Consider the following 16,620-nt stretch of genomic DNA (forward strand, 5'->3'; position numbering starts at 1 on the left):
GGTCGCAAAAGGAGATCACATGACTTTGGGACATAGCAACAATCATAAATGAGCCAGTTGCCAAGCACCTAAATGTGATCATGTGACCATGGGATGCTGAAAAGGTCATAAGTGTGACAAAGATCTCTTCAGTGCTGCTGTAACTTTGAACGGTTACTAAATGAACTGTTTTAAGTCGAGGACTGCCTGTAGTTGCCCAGACCTGCTCTAAATTTTTATGTGCTCTAAAGCTCAAATAGTTATTAGTGCAAGTACCATTTATCAAATGCCTACTTGAAGAAGTCCATACTTGACTACTTTTTAAGACTGTCTTTAGTATCTTTTATTTAGTGTAGTTCTAGTTATGTTAATATACACCCAGATATGAGTCGTATTGAGGGTTTTTTTTAATTAGAAAAGGCTAGTTAATTTTAGATCATACGTGAAATCTAAAATGGTTTGTTTCAAACCCACAATAAGCCACTTTTCAGACATTTTACCTCCAAACAAAAGAGAATTTGGGACAGTTCCATTTTGCAAGGTGAATACGGGCAATCCTTGCCTTCACTGAGTGACTATTCGAAGTTACAGGGACGCTGAAAACAGTGACCTGTGACCGTTTTTCACACAACCACTGCAGCATCCCCATGGTCATGAGATCAAAATTCAGAAGTTTGGCAACTGACTCTTGATTTATGATGGCTGGATTCCTGGGATCATGCAATCACTTTTTGTGACGACCTGACAAAAAAAGCATTAAAAAAAAAGATGTTGAGACTTTGGAAAAAATACAAATAAGAGCAACAAAGACGATTAAGGGCCTGAAGACCAAAACATATGAAGAATGGTTGCAGGGACTGGGTGTGGCCTACAGTCTACAGAAGACATGATAGCAGTATTCCAGTACTTGAGGGGCTGCCACAAAGAAGAGGGGATCCACCTTTTTTTTCCAAAGCACTGAAAGGCAAGAGAAGAAACAATGGATGGAAACTAATCATAGGAAGAAGTCATCTGAAATTAAGGAGAAACTTCCCAACAGTGAGGACAATTAACCAGTGGAGCAGCTTGCCTTCAGAAATTATGGGTGCTTCATCACTGGGTTTATTTAAAAAAAAAAAAAAAGACTGGATCTGAAATGGTCGAGGGTCTCCTGCTTGAGCAGGGGGTTGGAATAGAAGACCTCCAAGGTCCCTCCCAGCTCTATTCTGATTGAAGATCAATCAGGAAGCCAGATTCACTTAACTTATTGCAGTGATTCACTTAACTGTGGCAAGATAGGTCGTAAAATGGGGCAACATTCATTTAACTGTCTCACTTAGCAATAGAAATTTGGGGCTCAATTGTGGTCAAGGGCTACTTGTATAGCAGGACTTTGCCCCTTCAGATATATCCATGTCCCAACATCCATTTTTCCTAGCACCTCACCTCAACCACCACTGATACACTGGCCTGTATGCTTTTTCCTTGTCAAAGGATTTGGCCTTCAGGTGTGGTATACAGCTCTGGCATGTTCGTCCACAATCTTATCAAAATCCTCCTTCCTCTGAATGGCAACCAATGGTCCTTGGCTTATCCCCCCTTTTGTCTTTTTAAACTACTTCTCAAAACATCACACTAACCCATTTGGGGGGGGGGGGGGGATAACTATGTTTCGTTCTCTATATGAGCGAAAGGGTTTGAGAACAATGCATTTTGCACAGTCTTAATTCATTTCACCAAGACATTGGATCCAGCAGAATTCTGCATACAAATCTAAAGCATAAAGAGTAGATTTCAACAGGAGCATCTTAGTCATACACAATCCGGACTTGAAATCCTCAAATATGGCGATCATTATCTAGTTTATAGAAAGATTTTGTTCATCTGAATATTAGCAATGCCCAGACCCTAAAAATACTAGTGAAGATTATATGCTACTTGGTTAAATACTACATATACTTCTTGAAATGGACTGTGCTTACTGAACAGTACTTAATACGAACATCCTTCTAGTCAATAAAGCATATTGCAGCTTCTTTTATGGCTAAAAACTGTCAAAATATCACCTAGAGATACCAAACTTCATGGAACTCATTGGGGGAACCCCCACCCCCCAAAAAAACATAGTTATAATCAAGCAGTGAGCAAAGTACTGACCCCAAATGTTTAAATGGCCGCTTCAAATTTTAATTCTAGGAACAAAATTAAACTAAACACTGTTTTGGTAATGTCAAATTATTTTTCAATGAAATGTCAAAGTCTGCATAAGGTTTACCTCAGAGATATCTGATCTTGGGAACTTTTAATATGTGTCCACTTCAACTCACAGAATTCTGGGAGTTGAAGTCCACAGATCTTAAAAGTTGCCACAGTTGGATAACCATGGTTTAGCTAAAAGGATTGGGGGGGGGGGGTCCTGTCCGTGTATGGCTTTGGGGGAAGAATTTCAGGAGGCCCTTACTGTACATATGTGTCATTGCACATACTTAATTTTTTAGTGATCAACATTTATAAAATGATTTGTAAATGCAGAAATTTTAGTTTTGCTCATTGTTGTTTAGACCTTGCCACAGTTTTTTCATCTTGTATTAAGTACATTTTAAAACAATGGCTGAAAAACACTGTAATTCTGAAAATCAGAATTATAAAAATCTGTAAAACAAATAGTTTTAACTGCCTTGTGTATGGTTATTATTCTCAAGCATGAAAATATACTTATGAGAACAATAAATTTTGCCTGAGCAAGGTAAGTGTTAGGTAAGCTCCCTGTTAGAAGAGCGAGTGCGCAGAGAAGCATAATGAGAGTTGTGTGGAAGAACACGCACAAACCAGCATACAGGGACACCGAATAGTATTTTACTTATGTGGAAAATAGAGGTATTCAGAGTTCAATTTACACAAGGTTCAGTCAGTCAGTTATCCATCGAACACAGTCCAGTATCATATAATCAGTTCAGCACACAAAGTCGCTAACAGTAGCAAACTCACAGTAACTCATTACATCCACCAATCAGCATCTAACAAACAGAGAGCTAACAGTCATTCTGGCTCCATCTTATGGCTGCTTGAGGTAACAGCAACCAATCCCATTACAGCAGTACTTAAAGAAACATCATGGTTTATATATTGCTGACCCAACTGTTAGCTTACATTCCTAACAGTAATGGCTCATGGTTATTTTCTATACTAAAAGAAATATTCAATTCTTGTTTAGTTTTGCAATTTTTATGTTAGGCAAACTATTCTGGGAACATTTGATGAAAAACGATACAGAAAATTAAAGTATCATAAATAAATACAGCTACATCATTATTAATCACAGAAAAAAACCCTCTGAACACTAATATAAATCCATCCCCAGCCAGAAAAATACACACAATTATATTGGTTAAACTGTAATACATCTCTTAACACTGTACAAATCATTTCTGAATGTGCCACCCGGCCAAACCACCATTTAATAGAAAATTAAGGGATTTGATTAAAAAAAAAACAACCTTGAGTCTGGAAGGTAAACATTTTTAATTTGAATAGATGTACTCATAAGTATGCCTGAATTACTTACACAGAAACACTGACATATTTTTGAAGTACTATTAGGATATTCCATTCAAGCTTTAATTTCAAGAAATATTCAATCAAACTGGTTAACAAGGGACAAAATATTTGCAAATCTATTTGGCTTGAATATGTTTTAGTAGGCACTAAAATCCCTGCAGGTCTTCTTCACTTCTGGGCTTTTGCCTAAGCAAATGTGTCACTCACTTTCTATGCGGAGAATGGTATTCAAGGCAACAGTTTTATTTTTCAACGACACACAGGGTTAAATACCCAGAATATATATATGTATATATATATTTAATCTCACAACACTTTAAATCATACAAAAGAAAAGAGGATTCCATTTCACAATAATGCAACATTAACAAAATGACTTTTGTGAAAAGCAATTTAAAAAAGCATTTGCTTCTTGAAATACAACCACAGACTGTGTCACAATTTTTTTCTGTTGGCCGAATGCGATCAGCAATAGAAAAAAGGAACCACTAAATTATATCGAGTCCCAAGAGAATTATGGACAATAAATTGCTGCCATTCAAAGATACTGAAGCATGATTAAAAACTGAGAAACGTGTCTATATTTTCATATTTCAGTTTACTATTTGGGAAGGACGACTACATTTAGAAGACTTCTAAAAAATAGCCACTTAATAAGTATGGGATGATATCAAGAAATGAACTGGCAAATGAATTAGTTCTCTGCAGTGCTGCAGCTGCCTTAAGAAAAGACTTGCCAGTCTCCTTGTAGTGCTCCTACTGATTTAGAGATGGGAATATGTACATTCATATGGCAGATGTGACAGTAGAAGGGAAAACAGCTACCATACATCAATTAAAAGAGAATTAAAATAGTCTTCTCAGCAATCTTAATTCTAGCTTGGGAAATTTAAGGTGTTATCAATCATCTGATACATGAATAAACGTTTGAACAATTTAGTCAATTTTAGAATATGAAACATGAAATAACCAGCGAGAAAGCAAATGCTTTTTTTTAAACGATGCCACTTTTCACATCAGTATATTTAATTTCTTGCTAGATTGGATTAGTTGCTCAAAACATCAACATTACCCTGTTCAGTGTTGTTTTCAAAGTGAAATACAGCCAGTGCCCTGTTACCTTGCTCCCTTTTTCTCATACTACCTTTTAAAATAAAGCAGGAAGGGTGGCCAGCAGCTGGTCCCGTCTCTTCTGCCCATGACAGCTGTATCCACTTCAGCATAAAGAAAAACAAGGATGCTAAATATACACATACTTCATTAAACAGCAAGGTTTCACAAAGAAAATCTTGTGGCTGAAAACATACAGATTGCAACAGATTTTGAGAATTTTGCATTTCATTCATAGGAGAAATATTCATATGTTTCTAATTCAAGACAAGACAAGAGGAAGCCTCCTTTGCAGAGGCAACTGGTTTTTCCAGGTTTAAGATTCTTTGTGAAACCTCACTTTACATTATTTCACAACCCTTATTTCCCCACTTTACAGAAGTTTAAATATAAAGCACTTAAACACAACAGACAGTTGATGCAGGGAAAACGTATGTGCTAGCCCCCAAGCCAGCCTGAGCTTGTCAGCAGAAAATCTTCCTCCATCCTAGACAGGAACAATTGCATAAATGTGTGGGGGAGAATATATATATTTGTTCATTTACTTTTTACTTTTTGAAAACTTTCAAACTGGCATGCCACTTTCATTTTAGTACAATTTAGCAAAATGCAGGTCCCACTTTAAGAGACCTGCATGAGACAAAACTAAACAAAATTCATTAGACTAAAATATTTCTAGGTAGTCTTCAAAATGCATGCAGCAATGTAATGATAGAACACTGGTATTACTAAAACAATCTGTGAGCTTATTTGCTTCCTTGCAGATAAGGATACATTATTATAGTAACTGAACAGCCAAGTATATGGACAAATAATAATCCATCTCTTATTAACTGGGAAACTTTACAGCAATTGCCTCTTCACTAAACATTGTCAAAACTTGCAAAACTCAGTAGTTTACTCCACTAGAAAAGACCAAGTTCTAAAGTAAGTGTTGAGGTATATTTTATTTCTTTAAAGATATACTCACATTGTCTCAGTAAAAAAAAAAAAGGCTTTGATTCCCCTTTCTCCACGCAACATATCGCTAAAGGTACATTTAGCAGCCTTCCCCTCCCCCCCAATCTTAACCTATTATTTTAAAATATTACATTAAAATAATTTCTACGTGTTTTGTCAGGAACATGTTAAAAATTTAGAATGACAGGGGAAACTCAAATAGCATTACTTGAAACTTGATTAATCAAAATTAACTCATTTTTGGAATTGCCTCCAGACCTATATCTAACTCCTGGACCAGACCAATTTTTTAAAAAAAGAAAAACAGGCTAAGTACCAATGCAAACTGTCCGATACCACATTATGGGAATATTATGGATCCTTACCAGGTTGCGAGGTGGTAAACGACTGTTCTTTTAACCCCTACACAACGGAGCCTGGCAGGGCAAGCACCTAAAAGAGAAACTGTCAGAAAAGTTTAATAGTAATGTATAACAGATGTCTTACAATTTTCACATGCATGTTTCTTTTTTAAACTACCTGCTGTGCATTATATTACTATTTGGATGAAGGGTTTCTTTCTCCAGCGAAGACGATGAAGTTTACGCATTTTGTTTTTCAGCTTCTTTTTTAAGCAACAGAGCGGGCAAGATTCCTTTTTTAAAAAATCTATTCCCACCTTTATTCATTTCATGGGAACCTTAAAAAGCTACCGTACTTCTGCCCTTTTCGGGCTATTCTTACCACCACTGTCTACCTGCTTTCCATGCTTGCAAGTTGAGTGACAAAGAGCCTTTTTTTAAATCAATGCGCCTGCAGAAAACATTTCAGCCACAACTCCGCTGGGCGTCCTGAACGCCACCCCAACACAACACAAGATGACACACACAAAAAGAGGGGGGAAGTTTTGCGTTTCTTCCCCCATCCCTCACTTTCCACTAAGCACAGGCAGCCCTAACCAAGAAGCCAGATTTTTTCATCACTTTCCCCCATTTATCTCTGGTTTCTTTGCCTTTTTTGTTAGTATTATTTTATGTTACAATCCTCTTCCTCTCCTCTCTCTCCTTCTCTCTCTCTTAACTGCATCCTCCGCTAGCAAACCCCTGGGATGATGACAGCAGGCAGAGACACTCGGAGTATTTTTTTTTAAGTTCTGCGTAGAAGTGGAAATACTTGACCCTACATTTTGGAGAGCAAGGAGGAAGCAGCAGCAGAAGGAGGAAGAGGAGGAAGAGAAGAAGAAGAAGAGGCCGCCAAAGTCTCCGAGCTGGCCGCCCGCTTGGCGCACAGAGAGCAAAACTCCACCGAAAGGTGGTCGCGGTCCACGTGGAGGCAAACGCCGCCGGGGCTGCGGGAGGACGAGGAGAGCTTCTCCGCCGGTTCTTCCGCCGGGATGGGCAGCGCGTAGTCGTGGTCGCCGTTCTCGCCGAAGGCTCCGGCCGCCGTCTCTTGGAAGAGGCTGGTGCTGATCCTCATGCGGAGGCCCAGGCTGCCGTCGCCGGCCAAGCGTCCGAGCAGGCGGCCCAAAGCGCTCTGGTTGGCCAGCACGGCCCTCAGGTAGCCCGTCTCCCGCTCCAGGTCGCGCAAGCGGCGGCAGAGGCCCCGGTTGCGGTCGCGCAGTTGCCGGTTCTCGGCCGCCAAGCCTTGCAGCCGCGTCTCCAGGCCCTGCACGTACAGCTTCTTCTTCTGGCGGTTCAGGCGAGCCGCCGCCGCCGCTTTCAGGCGGTTGCTGCAAGGGCGTGCCGGCCTGGAAGAGCTCGAAGGCTGCGCCGCCTCGGCCGGAGGACTCGCCTCGTCCCAGGCCGATGGAGGGAAAGCCTCGCCGCCGCCCACCGCCGCCTCCAGCCAAGCGTCCAGCTCCAGGTCCGCGGGGAAGAGCAGGTCGTCATCGTCCGGGTCCTCCAGGGAATCTTCGGTCATCGCCGCCGCCGCCGCTGTTTCCGTCTCCTCCTCAGGCCGCCGCTCGGCCCCCGGGCTCGGAAAGGAGCAGGCCGCGACCGCCTCTCCGGGTTTTCCCCGCCCCGACGAGGCCGCTAAGAGTTGGGCTAGGCTGTGGCGCATAATAGCGGAGCCCGGCGGGGCCCAGCCGTTGCCCCGGATCGCTCCAAGGAGTTGGGATTAGGCCTTCCCGTCAGGCGGGCCTCAGCGCCGCTCTTACGGAAGAGGGTGGGGGGAGGGGGGAGAGGAGAGGAGGAGGCGGCGGCCACCTTCGCCTCAGGCCTCGGCCGCCCTTTTTTTTCCCCCCTTCACGCGCGCGGCCTTACCCCCGCCTCACAAAGCCACGGCCACGCCTGCGCCTGCGCACGCTCCGGCGCTCACGCTGAGCATTCTGGGAGTAGAAGTCCGGCAAGGGGGAGGGAGGAGGGGCGTGGCTTCAGGCGGGCTGGTTTTTAAAGTTTCGGAGGCGGATTGATTCGGGGAAAGACGGCTATCTAGTCATCCCGAATTTTGCAGCTCAGATCGATTACTCTGCCTTGGTGCCAAAGCCCCGGTGGTTCGGTTTGTCCCAAAGGTGCTTTTTTAAAAGGCGACTGGACTTTTCTTTTTTTTTCTTTCTCCTTCTCTCTCCTCTCCTCTTCCCTTTTCTCTTTTCTCTTTCTTCTTCCCTCCCCCTTTCTCCCTTTTTCTCTTTTTTCTTTCTTTCCTCCCCTTTTCTCACTTTTTTCTTTCTTTCTCTCTCTCCTCTTCTTCTTTTCTCTTTCTTTCTTCTCCCCTCCCGTTTTCTCTTTTCGTTCTCTTTTCTTTTTTCTTTCTTTCTTCTTCCCTCCCCTTTTCTCTTTTCTCACTTTTTTATTTCTTTTTCTTTCTCTCTCTCCTTCTCCTTTCTTTCTTCTACCCTCCCCTTTTCTTTTTTCTTTCTCACTTTCTTTCTCTTTCTCCCTCTCTCCTCTTCCTTTCCCTTTTCTCTTTTTCTTTCTTCTTCCCACCCTTCCTTTTCTTTTTTCTTTCTTTTTCTTTTTCTTCTTCCCTCCCCTTTCCTCTCTCTTTTCTCACTTTTTTTCTTTTTTTTCTTTCTTTCTTTCTTTCTTTCCTTCTTTCTCTTCAGAAGTTATGGGTACTCCAACACTGAAATCTTTTAAGAAGGGACTGGACAATCTGTCTAAATTGGTATAGTGTCTTGTGCTTGAGCAGGAGGGTTGGATTAGAAGACTTCCAAAGCCCCTTCCAACTCTGTTATTCTGTGATTTCCTTGAAAACATTACACTTCTCATTCAAGAAGCTTCATCTAGAACCGAAACAGCTTTTTGGAGGAGAAGCAAAACATCTTCAAGGAAAAACAAATTCCAGTTGCCTTTTTGGGGGGAAAAACACCTTTGGGACAACGAAAATCTGGAGCAGCAATCACCAACTGGAGCTAAATGAAATATGTAAGGAATACTGCAGGCCAAACTCAACATTTCATTTTTCTGACAATTTTGAGGTTTTGACAATTAAGCGGGTTACTGCTGTAGGAATGGCTAGTAGTTACTATTTGGTATAACTAAAACGTTGATGCTATAACTTTATTGACGTACCTAAATGCACCCAAAAAAATGTGCAAGTCGCTGCTTTTTTATACATTTATTTCCCCCTCTTCACTTTATCCCCTCTATTTATTTATTTGATTCAATTTGATTCAATTTCTATCTCACTCCCTTCCCTTCTTTTCCATTGCCTTTATTTTTATTCGTATTTTATATTAAAACTTTTAATAAAAAAAATATAACTTTAAAAGATATGGCAAGCAACATTAACTACTGCTGGGAAGATTTTCCCAACATCCAGCTGAAATCAATTTTCTACACTCAATTCGATCTAGAATTAGGGTTACAGGTAGCCCTCAACTTATGATCACACACCCCCCCAAAAAATATGTTAATGTGGTTGTTAAATGAGTCATGCCTGACTTCATGACCTTCGCTACCGTGATTGTTAGCAAATCATTGCAGTTGTTAAACGAATCATACGGTCCTTAAACAAATCTAGCTTTCCCCGTTGACTTTTGCTTGTCGGAAGCCAGCCGAGGAGTCGCAAATGGTGATCACATGACCCCCGGGACACTACACGCTGGTTGCCAAGCAACCCAATTTTGATCATGTGATCATGGGGATGCTGTCACAATCCTAAATGGAAAGGGCTGTTGTATTGAAAGGATTGGAGCAGTGTTTCTCAACCTTGGCAACTTGAAGATGTCCGGACTTCAACTCCCAGAATTCCCCAGCCAGCTGGGGAATTCTGGGAGTTGAAGTCCGGACATCCTCAAGTTGCCAAAGTTGAGAAACAATGGATTAGAACATGTGCAGAGTGTAACTAACTCAAACTTTTGATATTCCTTGCTGAGGTGAAGCGCCATTGTAACCTAATGTGCCAACTGAGGAGATAAAGCCAAGAAGCTTTGCTAAGGAACTTGCTGTAAATTCCAAATGTGAATTCTCTCTGCTGTGACCATATGATATGAGATAATAATTCTAACAAACTCAGGGCTATATGCCCGAAAATGTATTCCTTTCCACTTCTGAGGCCCATTGTTTCTGAACGCCAAGAAATATCATGAGCTTTGCATAAAACCGTGGATAACGAATTATGTTTCTATAGCAATGATGATCTGTGCAGGCTGTGTAAAGTATAAAAAAGGAGAAAAAAAGGGGGGGTTGCACCCGCCTGCTTCTCTCTCCTTGCCTTCCTGTTTAAGGTGGGAGATTAAGGTCGCCCACTTTTGCGTCGATCAAAATAAAACTGATGGCCAGTTGCCTCATGTTCAGAGTTTCATTGGGATTGATCCAGGGGTGGGATTGAAAAATGTTAACAACCGGTTCTCTGCCCAGTTGCTGAGCGGGCGTAGCTATAGTGGGCGTGGCCAACTCAGCTTCCCGCACCACGACGTGGGAGGACTTTTCACCCTCCTCAGGAGGGTTTCCTTGAGCCTCCGGGAGGGTGAAAAGAGCTTCCAATGGGCTCTGGAGGCCAGAAAAACACCTGGTTTTGGACTTCCAGTAGGCCCATTTTTCGCCGCCCCAGGCTCCGGAGGCTTTTCCCAAGCTTCTAGGAGGCCAAAAATGGCTCCCTTGGGCTCCGGAAATCCTCTGGGAGCCGGAAACAAGTCTGTTTTTCATCCCCCCAGGCTCCGGAGGATTTTCCCAAGACTGTAGGAGGGTGAAAACGGTCTCTTCCGGAGGCTGGAAACAGGCTCACTTTTGGGCTTCCGGTAGGCCTGTTTTTCACCCTCCCCAGGCTCCGGAGGCTTTCTCTGAGCCTCCAGGAGGGCAAAAATTTCCTCCAGGCTCCGGAAACTGACCCGTTTCCGGACTTCCAAGAGGCCCATTTTCCACCCTCCCTGAGACTCCGCACGGGCCCTGCACTTACCTGCCATGATGAATAGGCCGCGTTGAGACTCCCGGGAGGGGAAGGGTCAGCCGGATCTTGCAACCACCAGTTCGGCGAACCAGATGCAAAATTAACATCCCGTTCGCCCAAACTGATCCGAACCAGCTGAATCCCACCCCTGGATTTATCAGATTCTGAGCTGCACCAAAATCTAACCATATCTTCGAGTCATCACTAAACAAATGGCTAAGAGTCGAGAACTGTCTGCAGACCGGTCAGCAGTATCTTAAAATGCATTTACTGTTAACCTAAGCGACTCCTGGTCAAACATAAGTTTGTTAGAAATGGCACGGGGCTTAAATGCAAAATCTCCGCTTTACACCGGAAAGCATTGTTATCTTGACACATTTATTTGAAAGTTATTCTAAATATTGAACATCTCTCTGGGCTGAGTGGTCAATATAGCAATCGCAGCCACCTAGGAGTAATCCATCTATCTAACTCTAAATAAAAGGTGTTGTGTTTAGCAACTACGACGGGGAGAAAAGCACCCCATATCTATTAAAAGGCGAGTCTTAAGGAAGGCTTCCGATGGACAGGAATACTTAAATGTGTCCGCTACGCCATAAAGTGGCGTAATTTGGTATTTAACTCTTTCTCTTTGTTCAGCAGTTCGGTGCTGTGCTTTCGGTAAGCTTCGAAATGCATCCGGAGCTCGGAGTAAGCTTGTTCTGCCCCCTCAAGACGTCGCCTTAAATCTCTAACTCGGAGGTTACTATCCACCATGGCAGCTTCTGTCTCAAACTGTAGTTCGGCTGCCTGCTTGGCCTTCTCCATATCTTCTGCTTTCTTCTCCAGCTGAAGGATCTCTCGTTGTTTTTCCTGAAGCACCTTGCCTCTCTCCATCGCCAGCTTCAAAAGGTCCTCCTTCTCCTTGGTGAGGACATCTAGCTTGGCTTGCAGGCTGCTCTCAGTTTCTCTTAGCTGCCTCTCTGTTTGCTCCAGTTGGTGGCGGATCGGTTTTTGCTTCTTCTCTAAGACGTCCAGTTGCCTTTTCAAGGAGTCCATCTCCTTGGTGTAGACTCTGGTTTGTTCTCTCTGGCTTTCCAGAAGTTCGTTCTCTCGTTCTTCGGCTGAGCGGCAGCGCTGTTGGTAAGTTTTCTTCAAGGCCTCCATATCCGTGGAAAGTTTCTTGAACTCAGAAGAAAGCTGGGCCAGTTCCTTTTCTTTATCTTTCAAAGGTTGGCTGAAAAGGCTTTCGTTTTCCTGACGCAGGCGGCCATTTTCTTCTCGGAGCTGCTTATTCTGCCGTTTGTGCTCATCTTTGAAGCGGATCATTTCTTCGTGGTTGGCAGCCAAGTCCATAAAGCGCTGCTCCAGGTGCTGGATACGTCGGGTCTGATTTTCCAACCTCAAGGCATCCCCCCTTCTCGTCTCCTCCAGCTCGCCGTTGATCTGTTCCAGCGTCTTACAGCGCAAGAGCTGGTCATCGGCTCTCTTCTTGAGGATGCAGATCAACTGGGACTGTTCGTTGAGGCGCGAACGCAGCAGGGCCTTCTCGCCCTTCTCCTCATCAGGAAGGCCGTGGAGCTTCTCCAACTGGTCGAAAGGATCCCCCATGCTCCATTCTAGCTCTCCTTCCATATCCTTGGATATTTTCGGATTCTTCCCGTCCTGAGGCATATCAAGAGTTTTATCTTGCTGTCCCAAATACAGGTCCCCCAGTGGCTTGCCTCAGGTGAACATTCAAAAATTCTGAACTGCCCTTCAGAAGTTCAGTGGATCCAAATGACAGTTGGTGGCAAAGTTCCAAGAATTCTGTGACATCACAAGCTTAGAAGGCCCCGGCTGTCCAGAACTGACATGGTTTCCTCTCTATGTCTTGATCCTATTGCCATCTTTTCCCACTGTCACATCCGTTTGTGCTCAACAGAGGAATGATGTCAACTCTTCCATCTACCCAGGAACAAAGAGGCAGCATGAAATCCATCCATATCTAGTAGATTTTAAGTTGCGCCAGTTCTTGGTATCAGTCAATTCACAATTCACCTTTTCAACAGGTGCCTTCTCAAATCATCTTGAAGAGAAATACGAACCGTATATTTTCAAGAGGTGCTTTTGCGGCCTTCTTAAATCTGTTTATTTAAAGAGACAAGAGTAAGCAAGAGATGACCGTGCTTTCTCTTACCGTACTTTTCGGACTATAAAATGCAGCGGTGTATAAGAGGCACCAAGATTTTGAAGAGGTAAGTAAGGGGAAAAAGGTTTTTGTCTTCCCTCCTGTCCCCCAGGAGCACTCTGCAGGCTTCAGCAGGTCTGGGGGAAGGCAAAGAAACACCCGCTTTTATGAAAAACAGGGCGGTTTTTGCAAAAATGGGGGCATTTCCCCCTTCTCCCAGTCCTGCTGAAGCCTACAGAGTGCTTCTGGGGGCTGGAGGAAGGGGGAAAAGCCTCAATTTTTGCAAAAGGCCCATTTTTCGCAAAAATGGGATGTGGGCGCAGGGCTTCAGGAGGCCAAAAATAGCTATATTTGGTGTATAAGATGCACCAACATGTCCACGCTCTTTTAGGGGGGGGGGAAGGTGTGTCTTATACTCCGAAAAATACGGTAATTCAAAAGCTGCTTTGCCTCCATTTTAAGGCGCCCCAGTACTCTGGGTTTTCTATGGAATACAGGTAGTCCTCAACTTACAGCAGTTCATTTAGTGACCAAGTTACAACAGCACTGAAAAAAGTGACTGAATGACCGTTTCAGCACCCCCACATGGGTCACATGATCAGATTTCAAATGGTTTAGCAACTGACTCATATTTATGACGGGTGCAAAGTCCCAGAGTCATGCGATCCCCTTTTTCGACTTTCTGACGAGCAAAGTCAATGAAAAAGCCAGATTCATTTAACAACTGTGTTACTTAATTTAACAACTGCAGTGATTGACTTAACGAATATGGCAGGAAAGGTTGTAAAACGGGATAATATTCACTGTCTCGTTTAGCAGCAGAAATTTTGGTTTCAATTATGGTCGTAAGTTGAGGACTACCTGTATATTTAAAAAGTTCTTAAAGGACTACCAACTTTCATAAATAGTCAAAAACATCCCACTCTATTTATTGGGATTTTTCTCTACTTTGTGAGTGCTGAGTAACTCTGGAAGTTTTGCTTTATTTCTGCATCTAGTTTGGCATTTTCTCTCCAAACTCTATAATCCAATCTGACTCTGTGTAGTTTTCAAGCTACAAAGATGCCACCTGTTGAAGCTCTACTCAGGAAGAGGATTAAGCACTGAAGGGGGGGGGGGCTTCAAGGAAGCAATATATTATGTAGTTTGGATTTTAAAAAATAAGGGGAAAGTAAACTCAAGATAAATTTTGCCATGCAGCTTCTATTCAATACAATACAATACAATAGTAGAGTTGGAAGGGACCTTGGAGGTCTTCTAGTCCAACCCCCTGCCTAGGCAGGAAACCCTATACCGTTCCAGACAAATGGCTATCCAACATCTTCTTAAAGACTTCCAGTGTTGGGGCATTCACAACTTCTGGAGGCAAGCTGTTCCACTGATTAATTGTTCTGTCAGGAAGTTTCTCCTCAGTTCTAAGTTGCTTCTCTCCTTGATTAGTTTCCACCCATTGCTTCTTGTTCTGTCCACAGGTGCCTTGGAGAATAGCTTGACTCCCTCTTCTTTGTGGCAACCCCTGAGATATTGGAACACTGCTATCATGTCTCCCCTAGTCCTTCTTTCTCTTAAGCTAGACATACCTAGACATACCCAGTTCCTGCAACCATTCTTCATATGTTTTAGTCTCCAGTCCCCTAATCATCTTTGTTGATTTCCTTCTCTCCTAGCAAATATAGCAAACAGGCTGAAAAACAGCTTCTATCTCACAGCAGTAACCATACTGAATTCTATGGTGTGGTTCAATATTGGGTTTTCAATTTCAATTATATAGAAAGTAAAGGGTGTATGTTTGCGCTTTTATTTTTATAGTTATAATGTACACCGAAGACGGCATTTAATTTCATTGTGCCATGTGCAATGACAATAAACTTAAGTAAACTAAATTTAACATATTTTTCTAATAAAGCCTAATGTGTACTAGACTTCCTTATTCAACAGATTCCATTCAAACAATATATATTATAATGGGGAAGGGAGCTAAGTCTTTGTCTTTTGACATGCTTGTTCTTTAATCCTAGCCTAGTTAAAATAGCATTTCTAGGTGAAACAGTGTAGTTGTTAAAAACCAAACTAGGTCAGGATAGATACTACAGTACTCTTTCCTAGAATCAGTATAATAGAGAATTGTGTTCGGAAATACTCCACCATGATAAGTAGACTGCCTGTTTACAATGAAAGAAGGCGTCTGGTTCAGTTACAGAATGGATGGAGCTTACAAAAGGAAGCACCAGGGTGTGGGGGGATGCAAAGTCCTTAGTAAGAATATAGAATACAGAAGAATAGGATGGGAAGGGACCTTGGAGGTCTTCTAGTCCAACCTCCTGCCCATGGGAGATCCCATACCATTCCAGACAAAACCTTTCCTAGACCAATTCTCAAATACAGCTTGTCTGTCTGGAATCCACACTATATATCGGACATTAACACAATTGAGCGGGTCCCAAGGTATTTCACGAAAAGAGTCCTCCACTCCTCTACTCACAACAGAATCCTTTTATGTCACCAGGCTCGAAATTTTGGGCTTGGACAACCGGGAACTTTGCCTATGGTCTGACCTAAGGGTAGTACGCAAAATTGTCTGCTACAACATCCTACCTGTCAATGACTACGTCAGCTTCAACTGCAATAATACTCGGGCAAACAATCGATACAAACTCAAGGTAAAGTGCTCCAAACTCGATTGCAGAAAATGCGACTTCAGCAACAGAGTGGTCAATGCCTGGAATGCATTACCCGACTCTGTTGTTACATCCTCAAACCCCCACAGCTTCAACCTTAAACTGTCTAGCGTGGACCTCACCCCATTCCTAAGAGGTCCGTAAAGGGGGCGTGCATAAGCGCACCAGCGTGCCTACCGTCCCTGCCCTACCGCCTCCATTTATTTGTACCTATTTCCTGTGTTCTTATTCATGTTTGTTCTTATTCCTCCTATCTTGTACATGAGTGACAAACTAAATAAATAAAAATGAATGAATGATTGAGTCCAGTCTCTTCTTAAAAACTTCCAAGTGATGGGACATCCACAACTTCTGGAGGAAAGCCGTTCCTCTGATTAATTGTCGTCACTGACAGGAACTTTCTCCTTAATTTGAAACTTCAGAATTAAATTTGAACATCGAATACTCTCATAATTAAACAAGACCTGGAGACGAGACTAATAAACATGAATGCAAGCTCCTCTGATTTTATATACGCGTCTCCATTTTTACCATCGTTGTTTGAGCTACAGGTTCTGGAATTGGTCGTTCTTAACACATTTCCCTTTCATTTAAAGAATCATTTAGAAAGAAAGGTTACCTTAGATCAGTAAACTCTCTCCTTACCATGTTTTAATTCTCTTGACTCTCTCGGACTGGCAAGTTTGCAGTTTGCATCTCCCTGGAAACCGAGACTGCAACAGAAGTCTAGCTGTTCCTTTTGGAGTCTGAGACTTTTATCTTGCTTTCAAAATAAAACCTTCAAAGGGTGTGTGTGTGGAATGAAAGTTTTGGCTGTCCCTACATGCAACTCTAATGGCAGAAAGCGAAGAGGAACTAAAGAGCCTCTTGATGCAGGTGAAGGAGGAGTGCGCA

General features: G+C 42.7%; 2 protein-coding genes across 4 annotated transcripts; both read right to left on the bottom strand.

The window, feature by feature from the left end:
- Positions 1-2,792: 2,792 nt before the first annotated feature.
- CREBZF (CREB/ATF bZIP transcription factor) lies at positions 2,793-7,905 on the bottom strand. Of its 2 annotated transcripts, none has more exons than XM_081950178.1 (3): positions 6,749-7,905; positions 5,952-6,030; positions 2,793-4,730 (listed from the first exon to the last, which is right to left on the bottom strand). In XM_081950178.1, the coding sequence occupies exons 1-2, from the start codon at positions 7,624-7,626 to the stop codon at positions 5,982-5,984; spliced, it is 927 nt and encodes a 308-aa protein (XP_081806304.1). In that variant the 5' UTR covers positions 7,627-7,905; the 3' UTR covers positions 2,793-4,730; positions 5,952-5,981. The 2 variants fall into 2 exon arrangements, with proteins under 2 accessions (XP_081806304.1, XP_081806303.1); XM_081950177.1 differs by having other exon boundaries at positions 2,793-5,113.
- Positions 7,906-11,002: 3,097 nt separating this feature from the next.
- On the bottom strand, positions 11,003-16,413 carry CCDC89 (coiled-coil domain containing 89). 2 transcript variants are annotated; one of them, XM_081949883.1, is made up of 2 exons: positions 16,372-16,413; positions 11,003-13,004 (listed from the first exon to the last, which is right to left on the bottom strand). In XM_081949883.1, the coding sequence occupies exon 2, from the start codon at positions 12,550-12,552 to the stop codon at positions 11,488-11,490; it is 1,065 nt and encodes a 354-aa protein (XP_081806009.1). In that variant the 5' UTR covers positions 12,553-13,004; positions 16,372-16,413; the 3' UTR covers positions 11,003-11,487. The 2 variants fall into 2 exon arrangements, with proteins under 2 accessions (XP_081806009.1, XP_081806010.1); XM_081949884.1 differs by having other exon boundaries at positions 16,346-16,409.
- Between the last annotated feature and the right edge of the window lie 207 nt (positions 16,414-16,620).

The sequence above is a fragment of the Natrix helvetica genome (genome assembly GCF_964273705.1).
Source record: "Natrix helvetica genome assembly, chromosome: 4".
In the NCBI taxonomy this organism is placed as follows: Eukaryota; Metazoa; Chordata; class Lepidosauria; order Squamata; family Natricidae; genus Natrix; species Natrix helvetica.